The following is a 20634-nucleotide window of genomic DNA, read 5'->3' as shown; positions in this document are numbered from 1 at the left end:
GCAAAGTTGCTCTTCTATCAGCTGGAATCAGTCGGCCCATTCTCCTCTGACCTCTAGCATCAACAAGGCATTTTCAGCCCACAGGACTGCCGCATACTGGATGTTTTTCCTTTTCACACCATTCTTTGTAAACCCTAGAAATGGTTGTGCGTGAAAATCCCAGTAACTGAGCAGATTGTGAAATACTCAGACCGGCCCGTCTGGCACCAACAACCATGCCACGCTCAAAATTGCTTAAATCACCTTTCTTTCCCATTCTGACATTCAGTTTGGAGTTCAGGAGATTGTCTTGACCAGGACCACACCCCTAAATGCATTGAAGCAACTGCCATGTGATTGGTTGATTAGATAATTGCATTAATGAGAAATTGAACAGGTGTTCCTAATAATCCTTTAGGTGAGTGTATATGAATGTATATATACAGTATATACTTGTGTTTCTCTGCTCTAAAACATTTATATCAGTTCTTTTCATTGAATTAGTTGAAACAGTTCACAAATCAGTTAATGATCCTTTGCAAATTTGTCTGAATAAAAAAAAGTAAAAAAAATCTGTATCCAGTATTCCCAAATGACTGGGAAGGTCATTCAAAGACATGGAAATTCATTGGTAAAAAAAATAAATAATGGGTGTAACCGTGTGTAACACAGAATTATGATCTTTTATATACATTTCATAAAAGTTTTTTTTTTTTTTTTTTGGTGTGACACAGGTATGGTGGATTGGCAGTGATGACCGGATCATGTATTTCCGTCAAGGTGTGACAGCCACAGAGGTCACTGGCGGGTCATGGGTCGCTGTGTCTGCGCAGCTTGATGGCAGTGTATTCACAAGCCATTCCAGATTGTTGAAAAAACTATCTGTATAGAAATTCCCTTTCAATAAATCATGCAGTATAATTTCCATCCAGCAGGTGAATGGCTGTATTTCATGTTTGCGTCTGTGTCTGCTTAGTGGGGAGCTCACCGCTGCATCCCAGGGATCCGTTCTGAGCAGTGACGACATGGACATTCCCGAGCCACATGTTCTGAAGATCACGAGTGACAGCCTTATCTCTGCACTGGTGTCTGATCGCTCAGCCCTAATAAAGGACTCTGCAGTACACCCTACTGTACCTGAAGGGGACCAGGTGTCGAGCCAAGAGTCGACCCCTACACTCCAATCAGACAGTGGCAATACACCATGGAGCATTGTTGACCTGGAAGAGCTGAAGGGCTCTGTTCTCAGCACTGGCCTCAGCTCTGTGGCCACCTACCCATTTGAGCTGGAGCAGAACGTGGTTGAGCAGGAGAAAATTCCACCCTGGGCCTGGGTCTCTGGTGGAGGATGTGACATAGATTCAAGCTCAGACGTCAGCTGGCTGCACATCTCGGGTGCAACACAGTTAATGTAAAGTCTCACAGAAAATCAGTTCATATCAGTTCATGTGTGTACATAATCACTGAATTAATTCCCCACCTCAGGTTGAAAGTAGAAGGGCTGTACTCGGGTGGCCGAGTGGTCAACAAATACCTTTTTTTCCACTGGCCAATTAGTAAATGAATAGTTCACCCAAAAAGGAATTTACTCATCCTTATGTCTTTCCAAAGCTGTAAGACGTTCCTTCTTATGCCGAACACGAAAGGAGATGTTTTTAGTAAATATCGTGCTTTTTCTTTTCAATAATACTGCAGTGGATAGTGCCTCACTTTAAAGCTTTAAAAAAGGCCCAAAGTATCATAACAGTAGTCCATGCATCATATTACAAGTCTAATGATGAGAAACTCAACGTCTGTTGCGCGTTCATGAACCAAACATCTTTTGTGATCCGCATAAGAAAGAAATGAATATGAGGGTGAGTAAATGATGATTGAATCTTTAATTGTAAGTGAACTATTCATGTAAATGTACCCAAATCCAATGGTTAAAGCCTTGAAAAGTGCTAATTGGTATTTGTTGTTTGTAGCCTTAAGGTTAAAGACCTATATTAGGTCCCATCACAGTCAGTTTAATATAAAATGAATCTTTCATTTTACAATTTCATTTGCATTTCACATAAAACAGATTTATGAAAGGGATAATCCATGGCTAGGTGTGCGTTAAACGATTTTAATGCACGATGTGGCGGCAAAGAACCAACCGACACAAATCTTATACCATGGACACTAACCAGCATTAATTTGTTTAAGTTGTCATTGAAGAATAACAATAATGATTAACTTTATCTACGGATCTCTAAAGTTCTGCCCAATCTAAACCAGACACAGAGATAAAGTAGTGAGATTAATATAACATTTATTTGAATGAATTAAATAAAAAGCTGTACAAATATTTGGAAAAATAGATATGACTTTTTTGACACTCTAAAACTCTGTAAAAGGGGGCCTGTGTATCTCAGCGAGGCCTATTGACGTTGACTACCACCACTGGAGTCACAAGTTCGAATCCAGGGCATGCTGAATGAATCCAGCCAGGTCTCCTAAGCAACCAAATTGGCCCGGTTGCTAGGGAGGGTAGAGTCACATGAGGTAACCTCCTTGTGGTCGCTATAATGCGGTTCTCGCTCTTGGTGGATACTCAAATGTGCCACCAAGTGACAATAGCGCCCAGTTTTATTTCTCTCACCACATATCACACACTCAATTCGCACTTTCTCCATTGCCTCAATGAAACCAAATTCAATACAAATAATGAACTCATAATAAAACCAAATAAATCCTTGTTTTCTTTTTACCACATGTTTTTCTCTTCTACCTGACGCTTTGCCATAGTCGCTGATTTGATTTGGCTAGCTAACCTGTTGTTTTGTATGTTTCTCAGTACTGTACAATTAGAACAAACAGTTTTGCTTCGTCTTTGTGTCTTTGGTAAGTGTCCTTACCACTATCGCGATGCACGCCTTTAAAAACAGCCTTTGTTTGACATACTGTATGTCTAGTCATTTCATTTATCACATAAGCCATTAAATAGGATTAAAATGCTCAAAAACGTTTTCACACATTCCATTATTCTCTTCTTGTAACCCTCAAGATAGAGAGAGAGCTTTGCGACCTCCTCTGAAGCTCTGGTGACCCATAGTGTGGTTGGGAATCACTGCATTAAATAGTTTTAACACATGCATTCCAGCCAATCAGAATTTAGCATTGAAATAGACCATACTATAAATCAGCAGTAACTCATGGGGGCACACATAGCACACTAATGCACCATTCCTCGAAAATGACCCATCTACACAATGTACAAGTGTATTGTATTAGAGGTATGTTCCAATCTCTCTTCCCTCTCTCATCTCTCTTTCTCTCTGTCGTTTAGACACAGGGCCACTCTCTCCATCCATAGCACCTGCTGTCAGTGCTGCAAACACAAAGAGAACGCAACTAGAGCAAGAGCCATCCACAGAGAAGGTACATGCAATAGTCAACTTAACCCTCCTATTCTGATCAAGTAGGGCTGCTTACTTTACTGTTCAAGGTCATATTTGTCCAAACAGTACTGGTGTAACTTTTTTTTATGAAATTATACAATTTAAAGTATTAAATCAAGTAAAAGCAATAAACTCATGTGCTTCTTTTGGGATTTTATGTTTTTTTAGATCTTATTTACAGTATCGATTTCATCATTCATTTACCTATGCAAATTAGAAAATGTATGTATCTTCACTTCAGTAAAAACCTAGTTGAAGCATGAAGAAAATATGAAATGTGTCATCATGTTATGACAATAATAGCCAGTAGATGGCTGCAGTGTTCTATTCAGCCACCTACTGTGTAGTAATTCCACATTTTATCACAAGTTATACTTTTGGATATATAGTTAGAAATAATATATATATATATTATTATGTATATATATATATATATATATATATATATATAATAATGAAATATATATATATATATATATATATATATATATATATATATATATATATATATATATATTTTTTTTTTTATTATTATCTAGCTATCATTTTTAACTGTTTTAAAGTGTCCATTTTTGCAATAATGTCACATTATGCTTACAGTCAAACCTGACCTGGAGTTACAAAGTGAAGTCATAAAATAATCATTTTGTTACCAATCATTTATTTCAAACATCAACATTTAAAAACTTAAAGCAAATGACTAATAATGTCAATAAAATTAACTGTAATAAACAGAAATTAACAGCAGTGGATAGTGAAAATTCAATAACAGGGTTCCCACTCGCCCTGGAAAACCTGGACTTTTGCAATGTAGTTTTCCAGTCATGTAAAAGTAATGGTAAATTAGAAAAATACCTAAATATCCTTTTAATATTAATAAAACTATTTGACTGTGAGGCTAACATGTTTTTTGTAACATGTACAAAAACATGGTAGCAATCGGGCTGGGGATAGGTGTCAAATACACAATTCCTACTACTTACTAGGTCCTTGTGGTGGCACGGTTACTCACCTCAATCCGGGTGGTGGAGGACAAGTCTCAGTTGCCTCCTCTTCTGAGACAGTCAACCTGCACATCTTATCACGAGACTCTCTGTGCATGACACCGCGGAGACTCACAGCATGTGGAGACTCATGCTACTCTCCGCAATCCATGCAAAATGTACCACGCGCCCCATTGAGAGCGAGAACCACTAATCACGACCAGGAGTCACCCTGTGATTCTATCCTCCCTAGCAACCTGGCCAATTTGGTTGCTTAGGAAATCTGGCTTGAGTCACTCAGCATGCCCTGGATTCAAACTCGTGACTCCAGGTGTGGTAGTCAGAGTCAATACTCGCTGAGATACCTAGGCCTCCATTGGCAGCTGTGCATTGTGAAACAAGCTCAATGGTTGACTGTCATGAACGAATCCCTGTCACGTACATTCTATCCTCATCTGCTGTCATCTCTCCCTTTCTCCGACAAAATTGTTCTAACACTGCTGTTGTGTTAAGTACAAAACATTTGAGTTGTACATTTTAGACAATGACGACGAGCAGACTGCTGAATGTTTTCAAAAGGAGTGCACAACCCAAGGTGGTCATGTGGTGTATTTGGGCCAAACAAATTATGTTTGAAAGCACAAATAATGAAATTAATATTGCGATGTGTATTAGTACCATTATTAAACTGGAAATGTTTAGAATTTTATATATATATATGTATATATATATATATATATATATATATATATATAATCTGCATGTGCTGCACTCTTCAAATGTATTGTGTAATGTATTCAGAAAAAGTAACCATTCAATAACCACAATATACTTCATGAACTCTTTTGTGTTTTTTTTCTCTTGCTTAAATATTATATCTGTTGGGCACATAAAATGTCCCGAAAAATTTGGCCTTGAAAATAGTGGAAACCCTGAATTAGTGTATAAAACAGAAGACTCAGACTTTGCTCTTTGATGTGTGTGTGTGTGTGTGTGTGTGTGTGTGTGTGTGTGTGTGTGTGTGTGTGTGTGTGTGTGTGTGTGTGTGTGTGTGTGTGTGTGTGTGTGTGTGTGTGTGTGTGTGTATGTGCTGCATTTTGGCTGTTTTGTATATTGTATTTGACAAATTGTAGTAATTTAGTATTTGCTTTTTAGTCTTTCCCATTCATTTCATATGGTCTGTAAATTTCGACCACAAACAGCAAAGGTGTCTTTTTTGTTTAGTTTTTTTTAACGACCAATTATTATAGACTTTTTAAAGTCCAACATTTGTGTGTCTGTTCAGACGGTAAGTGGAGGTAAAGTCACAACTTCTTGAATTTTGTAGATAAATAAAACCATTTTTATTTCCATGACCGAACAGAATAGGAAAGTTAATGAAAGTTATTATTCAGTTTGGCCAATATTTGAGCAGTTGACAGATATGACATGTAGGAGCATGTAATGATGTCAAAAGATGCTAGTCTGGAAAGTGTTGGTTAGGGGTAGGATGTAGTAATTATAAGCACTGCTTAAGAGCTGTTGAAGTCAATGTAAGGTCCTTTCATAATGTAAAACATGCATTGTGTGTGTATGTCAGTCTGTGCGTGTGAAGAGAGGTCGTATGTGTTGGTGGAGGGACTGGCTGCCCCATCAGTGGGAGGATGTTTGTGTGACACTGGAGCAGGTCAGCAGTGCTGGACCAATTAAAGATAACATCCTGTACCTCTACTACACTCACAACCATAAGAAGAAGGTAATACGCCCTGCACAGGTCTTTATCATTCTTTAAAATGAGCCATATCATGTTGTGTTTAGTTTTCTTACTGAATTGTTTGTGTGTTTCAGTATGTGCATGCTATGATAAAGGAGTTGACCGCTCTGGTACCTGTATTCAGGGATGCTCTTTACACTATGGCTTTGTACACACCAGAGAAGACCAGACAGAGACATCCCATATTACTGGCAACTCACTCTCAGCAAGACTTCAATACTTGGGTAAACACTCAATTTTGGGGCATGAATAGAGGAGATGCTTAGAACAGTTAAACTCATCTCCTCTCTCTCTCTATCTCTTGTGCATCCGTCATTTAGCAGCTGACGCTTGAGTTTAGTGTGAACGCACGCAGGGAAGCACATTTTTACTGAACTTACGATGTTACTCCTGTTTAAACCTTCATAAACCCGTAAATCAGAAATGCAAATGCCGTTATTTTGCGTCTCTGTAAGCGACAAAGCTGTCAACGTTACAGTTTGCAAGCACGCGAGGTTGGAGCGTCTTTTGACACCTTTCAAATCTTTGCGCATCCTTATTTTACATCACCTTTGACAATAATTGTAAAGCTAACAGAACTGCTCAGCTGCAGATTTACACCTGTTACATCTCTCATCTCCATCTCTCTAGAGCTCCATCTGATATATACAGGGATTTTCTCTGCCATCTGAATCAGTCAATTAAAGAAATATGTAATAATATACAAAACAATAATAGTATAATTATATCAAATTATAATATTAATAATATACATAATATGAAAATGTATTATCTATATTTAATATTTGTATATAATCTGTTTTCAGTATACATCATAACTAATTATGCAGCACAGTTCTCTTTAATCATTTATTCTGTTAACATTTTCAATACATTCTGTCAAATTTAAACTGACGAGTTTTGAATTTTGAGATATTTTACGCAAACATTTGAATTGTCATAACTTACTAACCTTCATGCATATTTCAGTAGATATCAAAAGGAGATATTAGGGAGTTTTAGTCACCATTCACTTTCATTGAATGCAAAACAAGATGCAGTGACAGTGAATTGAGACTAAGACTAAACGTTTTGCTTAACATTTCCTTTTTTGTGACACGGCAGAGAAAGAATCGTACATACTCAAAGGTGAGCAGTGATGACAGAAATGTCATTTTTAAATGAACAGCCCTTAAACTACGTGTTGAAGTATTTGTTAATGGTATCTGCCAAGAACAAATGTATAAATGTTATTCAGCACATGCTAGACCTTATTCACAGCAGCGCCATATTACATTTTTGACGAGAATGACAATGAGGCAGTGAGGGATAGATGTACAGTCTCTTCAAACAGCTGTACTGCTGTTTAAAGTGTTTTTGGTCGTTCCACAGACAAAACATTGGAAAAATATCTAAAAATAAAACTCCAGACAACATGAGTTATGGAAAATCAGATGGGATATTGGAGCTATTTACAGCTTAATGCTGTGCATGTCATTGAAGAGATGGTAAGTCTATTCCTCACAGCCTCGTTTCCATTCCCATTACAAATCAAACATGGCGCTACTGTGAGTAAAGTCTAATAGACCAATCCTACTATTTACAAAAATATCAGCGCATGCGCTGTAAGTTGTGGCAGAAAACCCGCTGATTGTTGTGTTCGATTTAACAGATTAGAGGATTAAACGAAAGTATGACACAAAACCATCATAAATACAAACATTTTCTTAGCGACACATTTACTATAATAAAATGAGTTAATAACAAACATGTAATCATGTTCGCTATACATGTTTGCTGAACAGTTGTGAGTTGAAATGATCTCAGTTCTGTCAGCTCTGTTGATGGCTTGAAGCCACAGCAGTCAACGAGAGCCCTCGGAATCATTTTTCAACAGTGTAATCTGATAAAAGTTGACTTTTTATAGACGGTTTTGCCACCACTTCCATGTTTGACATAAACGGTGACGTTGACAAAGCATTGGTCTATTGCATCACGTCTTGCTGGAAAGTAAGTGACTAAAGAGAAGGGTCACAATATAGGCTACATACTTCAGCTACATGCATTCTTAATGAATTCATTTAGAGTTTTAATGTTGTATTAACAAATAGGAAACAGATAAATGCACAATAAACTATAAAAACATGTCAAGAGACATCCAAGTAGTCTCAGTGGTTTTGTATTTACCAGCTAATGAATTAGTATTATATTTTTATTATTATTATTATTTTAACATTTTTGTTCTTACAACCCCCAGAAACCCTGTATTGTGTATGGGGGGTCAAAAAAAACCAAAACAATTGCCTATGAATTTGGAGCAAAATTACAGGTAAAAAAATTATATGCATCATCATTATATTCTTATTTTACACAGAGATTGAGAAATTTATATGATTAAAATCAGCATCTCTTGTTGCGTTATACAACAATGGTGTGAGTCCAAAAATGGGTAGAGAGACTTTTATTGTGTTGTTTTTCCAACATTGGAGCGCCTATAAAGAAATATTGAAGATATATCTTTCACATTCTGCTTGAGAACAAACTTTCCTTTTGTATCTTTATTTTTAAGACCCTATATGGTTAAATCCCAGAGATACGGGGCTCTTAACGTGGCTCCTTGAGAAAACTTTATTTTTTTACCCATTTGCAATTTGTTTTTTTCTATGTAATTTAATGACATTGATTAATTTTTAGATGTGATTGATGAGTTTAGTGCTTACAGTATAATAAGTGTAGTATACTACTCTAGTATAGGCAACATCATTAATGAATTGCAAAGGCCTGAAGTTTCTTGGCTGCAATTGAAGCCCTAATTTACAGTGTTTACATAGAAGATCATTTCAACAGCAGAAATATTTTATTCATTTAGTTCATTGTTGTTTTGATATACTAATGAGACATCTCTCTGTGCTGCAGTTGTCTTTATTGAATGAGTCATGCTGTGAATCCAGGGGTGTTGGAGACCATCTATCCAAACAGGCACTGTGGGCTGTGACGTCTAAAGGTGATATCATGGTCCATGAACCATTACACAGCCTGGAGACTCCAGCACAATATTTACCTTCTGATCAGATGTAAGAACATCACCCTCTTGCTGTCTCTCACTTTTCCAAAACCTTGTGAGCTACTGTCTACATAGGCAGCAAATAGGTAACAAATATTTGGTAAAATCACCCGATTTTTTATCAGATTGTAACTGTTGTATTGACACATTTGATTACTGAATTATATAGATTATAAAATAGTACAGAATATAAATATCAGAAAATATTTCACAATTTGTATGTTTTTTCCCAAAACTTTGACCATATACAGTATATAAACTGTAGATACACCAATGAGCCAAAACATTATGACCACTCCCAGGTGAAGCGAATGACGTTGATCATCTCCTAACAAGGCCACATGTCAAGGTCTGGGTAGATTAGATGGTAACCGAACAATCAGTTCTCGTAGTCGTGTTGAATGTATTGAATGCAGGAGTAAAGACCTGAGCAACTTTGACAAGGGTCAGATTGTTATGGCCAGATGACTGGATCAGAGCATCTCTGAAATGGCAAGGCTTGTGGTGTTCTCCCAGTCAACAGTGGTGAGTACTACTGACAGGGGTCTGAGGAGGGACAAACCACAAACTGTCGAGAGGGTGTTGGGCACCCAAGGCTCATCGATGCACTAGGGCAACGAAGACTATCCAGTCTGGTCTGAACTGACAGAAGGTTTACTGTGGCACAGAACATTTTAACGATGTTATGGGAGGAAGTGCATCGCACCCTGCCTCATATGGGGCTGCATAGCCGCAGACCGAACAGAGTGCCCATGAGGAACTCGAAAGCGACTACATTGGGCACACAAGTATCAGAACTGGACCTTGGAGCAGTGGAAGATGATTGCCTGGTCCGATGAGTCCTGTTTTCTTTTACATCACTTGGACGGCCATGTATGTGTGTGCTATTTACCTGGAGAAGTGATGGCACCCGGATGCACTGTGGGAAGATGACAATCCGGTGGAGGGAGATACTCAGAGCAATGTTCTGCTGAGAAACCCTGGGTCCGGCCATTCATGTGGATGCAAATTTGACTCATGTCACCTACATAAACATTGTTCCAGACCAGGTACACCCCTTCATGGCCTGATGGCAGTGGCCTCTTTCAGCAGGATAATGCGCCACACTGCACACATTGTTCTGGAATGATTTGAGGAACATGATGAAGAGTTCAAGGTGTTGCCCTGGCCTCTAAATTCCCCAGATCTCAATCTAATTGAGCATGTGTGGGATGTGCTGGACAAACATGTCCGATCCATGGTGGCTCCACCTCGTAACTTACAGGACTTGGAGGATCTGCTACTAATGTATTGGTGTCTGATACCACAGGACACCCTCAGGGGTCTTGTAGAGTCCATTCCTCGACAGGTCAGCGCTGTTTTGGTGGTATGCAGAGGACCAACAGCATATACGCCATGTGGTCATAATGCATTGGTGTATACCATACCTTAGGTACGAATATATAGTATATAATATATAGTATAATACGCATAATATCAGTTTTCATTGTTATATTCCTCTCCCAAAATTTGTCACAGAAATACACTATAACACAAAGGATTATATTGATCTATTAAGAGTTTAAGTGAGTTATTATGATTAACATTGTTAATATTAAATTTGTTTGTAGAAATGTTGATGTGTAGAAGGCAATCTAACAATGCAAAATGAATGGCAGCATTAAAGTTATATGTTAGTTAGCTTGTAAAATATAATGGTTCAATTGAAACGCCGCTCATAAGCGTAATTTAACATAATTGCTTAGTATTAACTATTAAATGTTTTAATGCCTTTTAAGTTGAATAAATTACAAACACAAATGTTTTCATAATAATGTTGCTGCCTGCCTTTTAGCGTGCCTTCCATGAAGGCTTCCATGTCCATAAAAATCTGCCTAATGAATTTGATTTTTGTTTCTTTGGAGCATCTGTCTTAAAGTTTTCATGTGTTTGGTCAATGATGCCATTGCATTGTAATGTTGTTGTCATGTATGTTCTGTTGGCTTGGCATGCATCATGAGCATCTGTGATTGAGTTTCTGTACTCGTGCTTGCTGCTCAGGTTTTGGCGTCAGGTTCCGGGTCACCTGCTCTGTGTGGAGTCTAACAGTCTGGGTGTGGTGTGGGGCATCGGTCACGATCACACTGCCTGGGTCTACACAGGGGGGCTGCAGAGAAGACTCCGCTCAGGGTAAACCTGTTGTTTTTGCACCCTGTAGCTAACCGTATTCCTCTTACTAACAAAAATGCTTCCAACATCTTGTCCTGGCCTTGCTGATAAGACTAGCACACTGGAATAAAGTAAAAATACATATAAATAATATAGCCGCAAGCGACTATTGTCAGGAGCCAAGCACATATGGTGAGATGAGCAAAGTAATCACATTTGACAGAAAAGATCCTATGGATGCTATGGACAGCTATTTTGGTGTGACATTTCAAACATTTTGCAGTTGCAAAAAGGATTTTCTTAATTTATACTGCCTCCTAGCATCAAAAATGAATGAAACTCTGCATGTTACCTGCATGTGTTCTCTTGTCCATATGTAAAAATGTTGTTAAGTTTGAAAATTGCACTCACAAGATACAGGCCAATTAGTCATTATAGGCCACGCCCAAAACATATTTGCTTCTAACTTTGGAATGATTCGACGCATCAAAATTATTTTTTATATCTTTTTGTCAAGAGGGTCGGTAAATGATATATACCAAGTTTTGTGAGAATCAGGCAAACAACCTAGGACGTGTTCGAAAAAGTATGTTTTTCGAATAAATTGAAATTGTAAAAAAAATGTCTTGTGGAAATGGAAATTCAAAAGTAACCATATCATTGTGGGGCACTGGTGGATTTAGAGAAGCTACACATTTGTATTGTAGCCTATTCGGTTCCAGAGTTATGAGCAAAACTGTGAATTAGCTAATTATAGCGCCACCGTGTGGCTGACTGTCAGAAAATGTAACATACAGCTTCAGGTTAACACCCTGCTTGTGTATAGTAATTTCCATAACCTCCAGCATTTCGCAGTACGAGTTATAAGATGCTGAAATTTGATTGGCCGTTGGCGACCATTTTTGTTAATTTAAGTGCATATTTAATTTGAAGTTTGTCACTCAAACGGCTGCAAAGTTTTCACAGTTTATTAGTTTTAACCAATTGGGGGTGGAATTGTACGAAGCCTAGCTGATATCTTCTAAACGTCATGTTGACTATGTGTACTGAGTTTGGTTACATTTGGAGTTTGCGTTGAGTACGATTTTGATCAATTACTCAGATCTCGTTAAACCAAAGGAATTTTATCTTTAATATCTTTGGAACGATTGGATGTATCGTAATTCTTTTCAAAACTGATTTTGATAGAAATGAAATCAGAGATAAACATTTTGTAGGGCTTGACTCAAAGAATCTCGATTCCAGCCCATATGGTTGCAGAGATATGAGCCAAAAAATAAAGTGTTTATTATGGCACCACCTAGGGTCAGATGTGTGTGCGTTTGTGCGCCTGAGTAGTGAGGGGGATTTGGGATCATCCTGCCAAGTTTGGTGTCTCCACAATTTATGGTCTCTGATGCCCAGACACTTTTAGGGCAGAAAAAAAAAGAAAAGAAAATCAGTACAATTACAATAGGGTTCCAGCAGTTTCTATGCTTGACCCCCTAATAATTTAAACAGTGTTTTGTATTGTTTTCCAGTTAAAATATCTATCTTATCTTTTTAAAACTTTGTCCTTTTTTCTTACCATTTTGATAGTTTTTTGTTCTTGTTGATTGTATTAGATTTCTCTGAAAGCAAGACTTAATATCTTTTATATTTTTGCTTCTAAAGTAAATGTATCTGGTTTTAATGATGTTTAAGTGTTTTAATGGTGAAGCTAAAAATAATACTCCTTTAGAAAATGTGTTTTTGCAGTGCACAGCTGTTTTTTGTGTTTTGTATGCTGACCCAATGAAATGGTAGTATTTGGGGGACGTGACATTCGCATTTTATAGGACAAAAATCTATAATTTTGTATATAGTTTTCCTAAAAGAGAAAGATTGTAAATTGATCTGCTAAATGTAAATTTTGCAACCAGGTCTCATAGAATCACATTGCCATAATTTTAGTAAAATGTCTTTTATGTAGCTTGTTTTACGTATAGCAGCAGTTTCGTGATTAAATAAGCACTAGAGGCAAAACACCAATGTCATTAATAAAACACAATCAGATTATCAGTTCATAAACACTAACTACGCTCTGTTATATCGTGACATCAAAACACTTTTACTATAACGCACAATATCAAAGATCATATATTTTAACACTTGTATTACATAACCAACTACATTTACAAGCTTATTCTAATGTCACTAAGATGCACCGTAGCTCAACTGATGCTAAGTGCGTTAGAGTATGCTAAGACCGTAGTACGAGTCCAGCCAAGCACATTAGTCGGCATGTGAGTCAAAAGTGTCATGGAAGCACCACTAAATGCCATGGTTTCTTTAGCTTTTGCTTTAATGACACTCTCGGTTATGTTTAGGTTTAAGGTTTAGGGTAGGAATGTAGTCTTTGTTTATTTAAAGCTCCATAGAGCATTAATCTTATAAACATCATCTTTTTGGAGAACTTTTAACTTGTTTTAAGCACCAAACAATGGACATTTCACCTCGAGACTGCAGCGATACATGTAATCAACCACTTCATTTCAGTTTGCAAATATCTTGCCTCAGTCACGTTATTTTCATGAGATCAGGCTGTAATTTTGTCAACTTTTAGGAGTAAACATAAAAGTGACCTCTAAGTTAATAGGCATAGACAATTCTGACTCCATGTTGACTTTAACCATCAAGACTTCCTTGGTGAACCAGCTTCACCAGCAAAGTTTTGCTGATAAAGAGTACAACAGCTATGCTGATTCAGCATTAAGACCAGCTCTTACCAAGATAAACCAGTCTGGACTAGCATGTTGTTAATCATCTTTCCAATCTTGAATAAAACTTCCTTTTATTCTAAATGTACAGTACTAGTGTTATGTTGATTTCCCAGATGAGAACTAATCAGAAGAGGATGGGACAGATAAGGACATTACCTGGATTATGGATCACAGTGAGGATTCAGATGAAGCAGTCCTGTGCTTGACCCGTGACCCCTGAGTGTTTAAACCCTCTCTGCCCTGACATTTAACTATGATCAAATGCTCATCACAGACACAAAGCCATCAGATACCAAAGCCTTTATAAAGTACTTGTTTTTAATGTCATCGTTGTCAAAACTTAATAAACAAGATTAATCTGGTCTAAAAATACGCTTGTCAAAGCTTGTATAATGTTTTACAAAATTAAATTAGCAAATCTAAAATAATGATAATAATAAAAATAATTGTATTTAATTAAAGAATACTATGGAATTGTCTTTTGAAATTGAAATGCGTTAATATTTCCATCACTGGATGGTAAAATAGATGTCAATGTCACAAGAGCATTTAGGCATTTTACTGTAGGTGTGGGTGGCAAATGATGTGACCAAAATCGTATTTCACAGTATGAGTAATGGAAGGTCATGAAAAAGTGGTTTATATAATGGTTTATGTATATTAAATAACCATGTAATAATGCTTTTTTTCTTCTTTTTTTTTTTTGATAATCCAGTGAAATAAAACGTCTAGGTGACTATTGTAACCCCCTTTCCCTGATGGAGAGAACTAGACTTTGTGTTGATGTAGTGACACTAGGGGTCACTCTTAGGAGCCTCAAACACCTCTGATGTTTTAAGAAAAGGACAATGAAAATTGGTGAGTGGAATTTGCATGTCACTCCCCCGGACATGTGGGTATAAAAGGAGCTGGTGTGCAACCACTCATTCAGGTTTGTGCTGAGGAGCCGAGACAGAGTCCTAGCCATTACAAAGGATAGTTCAGTGTTGTGGCAAGTGGGACACAATGTCTCATCTTGTCTCGTTCCCTCCATCAGGGAACAGGGGTTACGACAGTAACTTAGACCTAGACTGGTATCTAATTCCTCCACCAAAATTGCTTGCAGCAGGTGCTGGGGGAGGAATCCAGGGTTCACCGATCCCGGAAACTCACGTGGATGAAAGAGCGCACCTCTTACCCTCGGAAGGGGAAAGACACTTGTATGGCACCCAGCCAGCTGCCCGCATCCTTACTTGTTTGTACCCACTAACACATGGGAAAAAACTGGTTCAACACAGAGATTATAAAATCTCGTGAAGGTATTGGGTGTTATCAGCCCGCTGCTCTAAAGATGTCTGTTAGAGAGGTACCGTTGGCCAAGGCCCAGTAGGAGGCTACTCTCCTGGTAGAGTGCGCTTGTTGTACACCCAGTGCGATGGTGTCCATAATCAAGTGGCCAATCCTCTATTTGGAGACAGTGTTCCCCTTCTGCTGTCCCCCAAAACAGTTCTCTAATTTCAGGAAATGAAAATGTTAACCAGGCAATAAGTGACATCAGGAATGTCTACATCTTTGAGAACCAGCGGTGGAACCCGATGGCAGGATACACTGATAAGTGAGTGTATTTAAATGAACTGAATGGTCCCTTAATGTGACTTTGTCAAATGTCCTGTCTCTGCTCTGTGCATCTCAGGGGCCTTCCAACAGATCGCTACATCTGGAGTGATTCTTCTGGTCTCAAAGAGTGCACCAAAGAGAGCACCATCCCTCCCTCACCACAATGGACATGGGTAAAGCCAGGTTTTTGGTTCTTTTTTAGTTTCTTGTTGTATCTTTTAGCATTAGATTGCTTCATACAACACTTCTGAACAGCAAAGCTCTTTTAAGCCTGTAGAATATAAATGATTACATTCAGAATCATTAATAACCATAATTATAGCCGCTAGCAATTATCGGGGTCCAAGCATGTGTGAAGAGAAAATGACCAAAAGAATTTGAAAGAATGGATCCTGTGATTGTTGTTTTGGTGTCAAATTTCAACTTCTTTGATCACTAAGTACTTTCTTCTCCTAGCATAAGAAATTGATGAAAGTTGGCATGTGCCCTAAGAATGTATCCTAGGTAGCTCAGCGAGTATTGACGCTGACTACCACACCTGTAGTCGCGAGTTCAAATCCAGGGTGTGCTGAGTGACTCCAGCCAGGTCTCCTAAGCAACCAAATCGGCCCGTTTGCTAGGGAGGGTAGAGTCGCATGATGTAACCTCCTCGTGGTCGCTATAATGTGGTTCTCACTTTCGGTGGGGCGCGTGGTTAGTTGTGTGTGGATGCCATAGGGAATAGCGTGAGCCTCCACACGCACTAAGTCTCCGCGAAGGCAACTGAGATTCATCCCTGCCACTTGGATTGAGGAGAGTCACTATACCACCACAAGGGCTTAGAGCACATTTGGAATTGGGCATTCCAAATTGGGGAGAAAAGGGGAGAGAAAAAAAGGGGTTAAAAGATACAGGCCAATTATTCATTATGGGCCACACCCAAAAACACACTGCTCATATCTTCTGAACGATAAAATGAATCAAATTTCTTTTTAGAACATTTTGTCAGACTATTTAGCTTATTATAGTGCCACCTTATGGCCGATTCTCACAAAATTTGGGACATCGCCTCAGCTAGTACTTTAAATGATCATCAGTCGTTCACAATGGAAGTTATTAGCTGCTGAAATTTTATTTGCTGCTGATGGCCATTTATGTTGTTTTTTAATCAATGTTTTAAGGATGTGTTTGCACTTGAACCAAAGAAGATGCTAGTCAATTTCCAACTTGATGAATCAGTTGAGTTATCTTAGTGTTTTTTATTTTTATAGCACGCCTTGCGGGCAGAATTGGATTAAATTTGGCGTGCATCCTCAAAATGTCTTCATGTCGAAGTTTACCAAGTTTTGTTAAGTTTGTACTTTGTTTTCAGAAGATATTGGACCATATGTGAATTTTTGCCACGCCCAAACATTCAATTGGCTTGTAACTCTGAAGTGCTTTGACGAATCAAGGTTCTTTGAACAGCTTTTGGTCATGAGTGCCCATAGATGATTTTTGCCAAATTCCATGCACATTGGACAAACGGCCTAGGAGGAGTTAGAAAAAGTATTTTTTCCCGTAAAATTCTAATTTTATAGACGGATCGATTTTAGATCGGAAATAAAATCAAGCTCTTCATGCTTGGAACTTTCACTAAATGATATAGTTCATTAGACACTATAGGCTGTTTACGGTTGCAAAGCAATATACCTTGAGACACAGGTGTCGACCACGGCTTTGAATGAGGCTTATCCAATCAGAATTTAGATCTGGGACAGTCCATTTTATAATGTTTTAAATAGTCATAGATTTGTCCTTGAGCTTAGCATGTTTGTTCCAACATATTGAGCTGTGGTGCTTATAAAAAGTATTAAATGGCCAAACTAATTTTTTTTACAGTAGAACAGTTGTTTCTCATAAATATCAACAGCTGTAATTGGTTTCATGACAGAAAATCTCACTATTGCAGGTATCTGATTGGGCCGTAGACTACAGTGTCCATGGAGGGACAGATAAAGAGGGCTGGCAGTATGCTGCAGATTTCTCTGTGTATGTGACAATATTTATAAAATTGTGGCCATAGTCTATGTATTTTCCCAAGACATATTTCTTTATGTCTTCATCATACAGGACTTTTCACGGTTATAAGACATTGAAGGACTTTGTGCGGTGCAGACGATGGGCTAGGTTAGTTTACATTTGTGCTGCTTTTGAACACACTGAAAATACAATAACCTTTTGAACAAAGGCTGTTCACAATACATTTTCATGTGTGTTAAAACTGTTTAAATCCAAGTTAATGTCTTATGTCCTAGTTTAGAAACATCTCTATATAGAAAAGGATGTTGAACAGTTATTGAAAGAAAGTTTTCTTCATAACAGAAAGTGTAAGATCAACCTCACTGGACCTTGGCAGAAGGTCCCACCAATCCCTCTGAATGACATCACCATTCTTCCATGTCTGGCTCAGTGCAGTCTGGAGCAGGTGCCTCTGTGGGCCATCAGTGACACCTGGTGGTGATTTGCTGTATCAAAGGTGGTTTTCACACTGGGCACGTTTGATGCGGTCATAATCTGAGCATGATTGTTTCTGTTGCCCCCCTCCGTTGCTCCGGAGCTTGTGTCTGGTTTCAGACTCACGTATGCTTCTGTCAAACCCTGGTGCTTTTCTGTCATCACAAACATGCACATGATAGAAAACACAATGCCGGTCGCTATATTTGTTTTATCTTTTTATTATCATTTTTATCCTCTTTTTCTCCCAATTTGGAAAGCCCAATTCCTACTACTTACTATGTATTATGAGGTTGCTCACCTCAATCCGGGTGGTGGAGGACAAGTCTCAGTCAATCTGCACATCTTATCACGTGACTCGTTGTGCATGACACCGCGGAGACTCACAGCGTGTGGAGATTCATGCTACTCTCCGCGATCCACGCACAACTTACCACACACCCCATTGAGATCGAGAACCACCAATTGCGACCACGAGGAGGGTACACCATGTGACTCTACCCTCCCTAGCAACCGGGCTAATTTGGTTGCTTAGGAGACCTGGATGGAGTCACTCAGCACACCCAGGATTCAAACTCACGACTCGAGGGGTGTTAGTCAGCGTCAATACTCGCTGAGCTACCCATGCCCCCCTATTTGTTTTATTCTTAATTTGATGTCATTATGCACACCAGTGTGAACAACACTTTCTCCTCTGTGCGCATGCCGTAATTCAGCAGTTGTACATGTCCAGGAGTAGGCGACTATATCTGATGCATCATTTTTGAAGACACAGGTGGTTGCGCGGTCACTCACCTCACCTTTTCTGTGTCCCACAACGTTTCCCTGATACTCACGATGCACGTGTGTGTTTGTTTTTGTGCAACTGATGATGTCATCATGCTTAAATCTGCAAAAACACACGCGCAAGTGATTTTACTTCCTGAACAAGTGCGGACATGAGTACAGGTTGCTTTCTCACTCACGCAAAGCGCACTACAGTCCCATTTTAACCAAGCACAGATCACCTGCTACAGATAGTCTCGGGTTTGGTACCATAGTCCGCAAAACAGCTTTCACATTATCAACTTTTCATGCAAACCATATTCTGTTTCCAACAAACCACCAGTGTGAAAGCACCCTAAATCTGTCATCACTGACAATGTTCATCCATACTTTTATTTCTTAATTGCATATTTAGTTGTTTTTTGTGTGTGTGGTTTTAGTGTCCTAAATAAAATTGAGGGCATGCAAAAAAAAATATATATATATATTATATGGAAACATGCCCCATCACTACATATCTTGTGAATAATAATAAAAAAAACCTCATCTGGGGAATATGGGCTATAAAAAGTATATATCATTTGGTAAATAATTATATGTAAAACATTTGAACTGAGCCAAATCTCCGTTATTGCAAGGAAGAGCCCCAGTGAATTTCTGGCTTGTTTATAGTTTAAAAGTCCCATGTTATACACCAAATCTTCATTTATGTTTTTCTGGTTATTATTGTAAAAGTAAAATATAGGTAGAATCCGTTTTTTTTTTTCTTTTTCATTCTGTTCAATCCATTCAATTGTAATGGTGTTGGCTGGGGACATGCAAATTGATTTTCCCATGAAAATCAAACATGTACATGTAAAAATAAACGTTCTCATATTGAGCTGGTGTGCAGGAAGGTTCTCTAACCAGAGCTTGAAACCACAGGGCAACTCCTGGCTCCATGTGGGGACAGACCAGCCCTTCAAGTCCATTTGCATAGGAGGAGGCCACCAGGTGTGGGCCATCGGCAGAGACGGCGCTGTCTTCTACCGGGGCTCTGTGTCTGCCCACAACCCAGCCGGTGAGACCACAAAACAATCCTGATGGAAACTCGATTTCCTCGAGCAATTTTACATTCTATTATACGTGAAATACAGCTGTTTTTTTATTGGCTAAGCATGCTAGGGTTATTCCCATGAAACCTGTCAAGAAAATGTCATATTTAACTCCACAATAACAAAATTATAAAATTGCATTTTGTCCAAAGAAAATTAAGCCTAAATTTAGGACCAATCCATTTTTTTGCATTTTGACACTATATTCATGACCACATTTTACACCCCAGTTCTCAATGCGTCCGAACATTTTACTTTTACTCCTCAATTGTTTTTGTTGATGATTCTCATTTGTTCTGCTGAACACAAATGAAGAAATTTAGAAGAATATTTCAGCTCTGTAGGTCCATACAAGTGAAATGGTGACCAGAGCTTTGAAGCTACAAAAATCACATAAAGTCAGCATAAAAGTATTCCATAAGACTCCAGTGGTTTAACCGATGTCTTTAGAAGTGATATGATAGATGTGGATGAGAAACAGATCATCAGTACATTTTCTACTATAAATCTCCACTTTCACTTTCCATTCTTCTTTTGTATATGGCAATTCATATCCTTCATGCATATCGCCACCTACTGGGACAGGAGGAGAATTTATAGTAAAAAAGAATAAAAATGTTGATCAGTTCCTC

At 38.3% G+C, this 20634-nt stretch overlaps 1 protein-coding gene across 1 annotated transcript in view; it reads left to right on the top strand.

Moving 5' to 3' along the window:
- LOC127652712 (tectonin beta-propeller repeat-containing protein 1-like) overlaps positions 1-20634 on the top strand; it is a 33936-nt gene that overhangs the window by 10930 nt on the left and 2372 nt on the right. Inside the window, 13 exon segments of the mRNA XM_052139033.1 lie at positions 714-847; positions 956-1374; positions 3293-3370; positions 5947-6122; positions 6215-6364; positions 9036-9193; positions 11224-11352; positions 15559-15666; positions 15745-15841; positions 17599-17678; positions 17760-17816; positions 18012-18143; positions 19790-19968. Coding sequence (XP_051994993.1) covers positions 714-847; positions 956-1374; positions 3293-3370; positions 5947-6122; positions 6215-6364; positions 9036-9193; positions 11224-11352; positions 15559-15666; positions 15745-15841; positions 17599-17678; positions 17760-17816; positions 18012-18143; positions 19790-19968 — 1897 coding nt within the window.

This window comes from Xyrauchen texanus, chromosome 12 (assembly GCF_025860055.1).
Source record: "Xyrauchen texanus isolate HMW12.3.18 chromosome 12, RBS_HiC_50CHRs, whole genome shotgun sequence".
In the NCBI taxonomy this organism is placed as follows: Eukaryota; Metazoa; Chordata; class Actinopteri; order Cypriniformes; family Catostomidae; genus Xyrauchen; species Xyrauchen texanus.
Note: the sequence above shows the minus strand (reverse complement) of the source record. Positions and strands in the feature narration are given on the sequence as shown.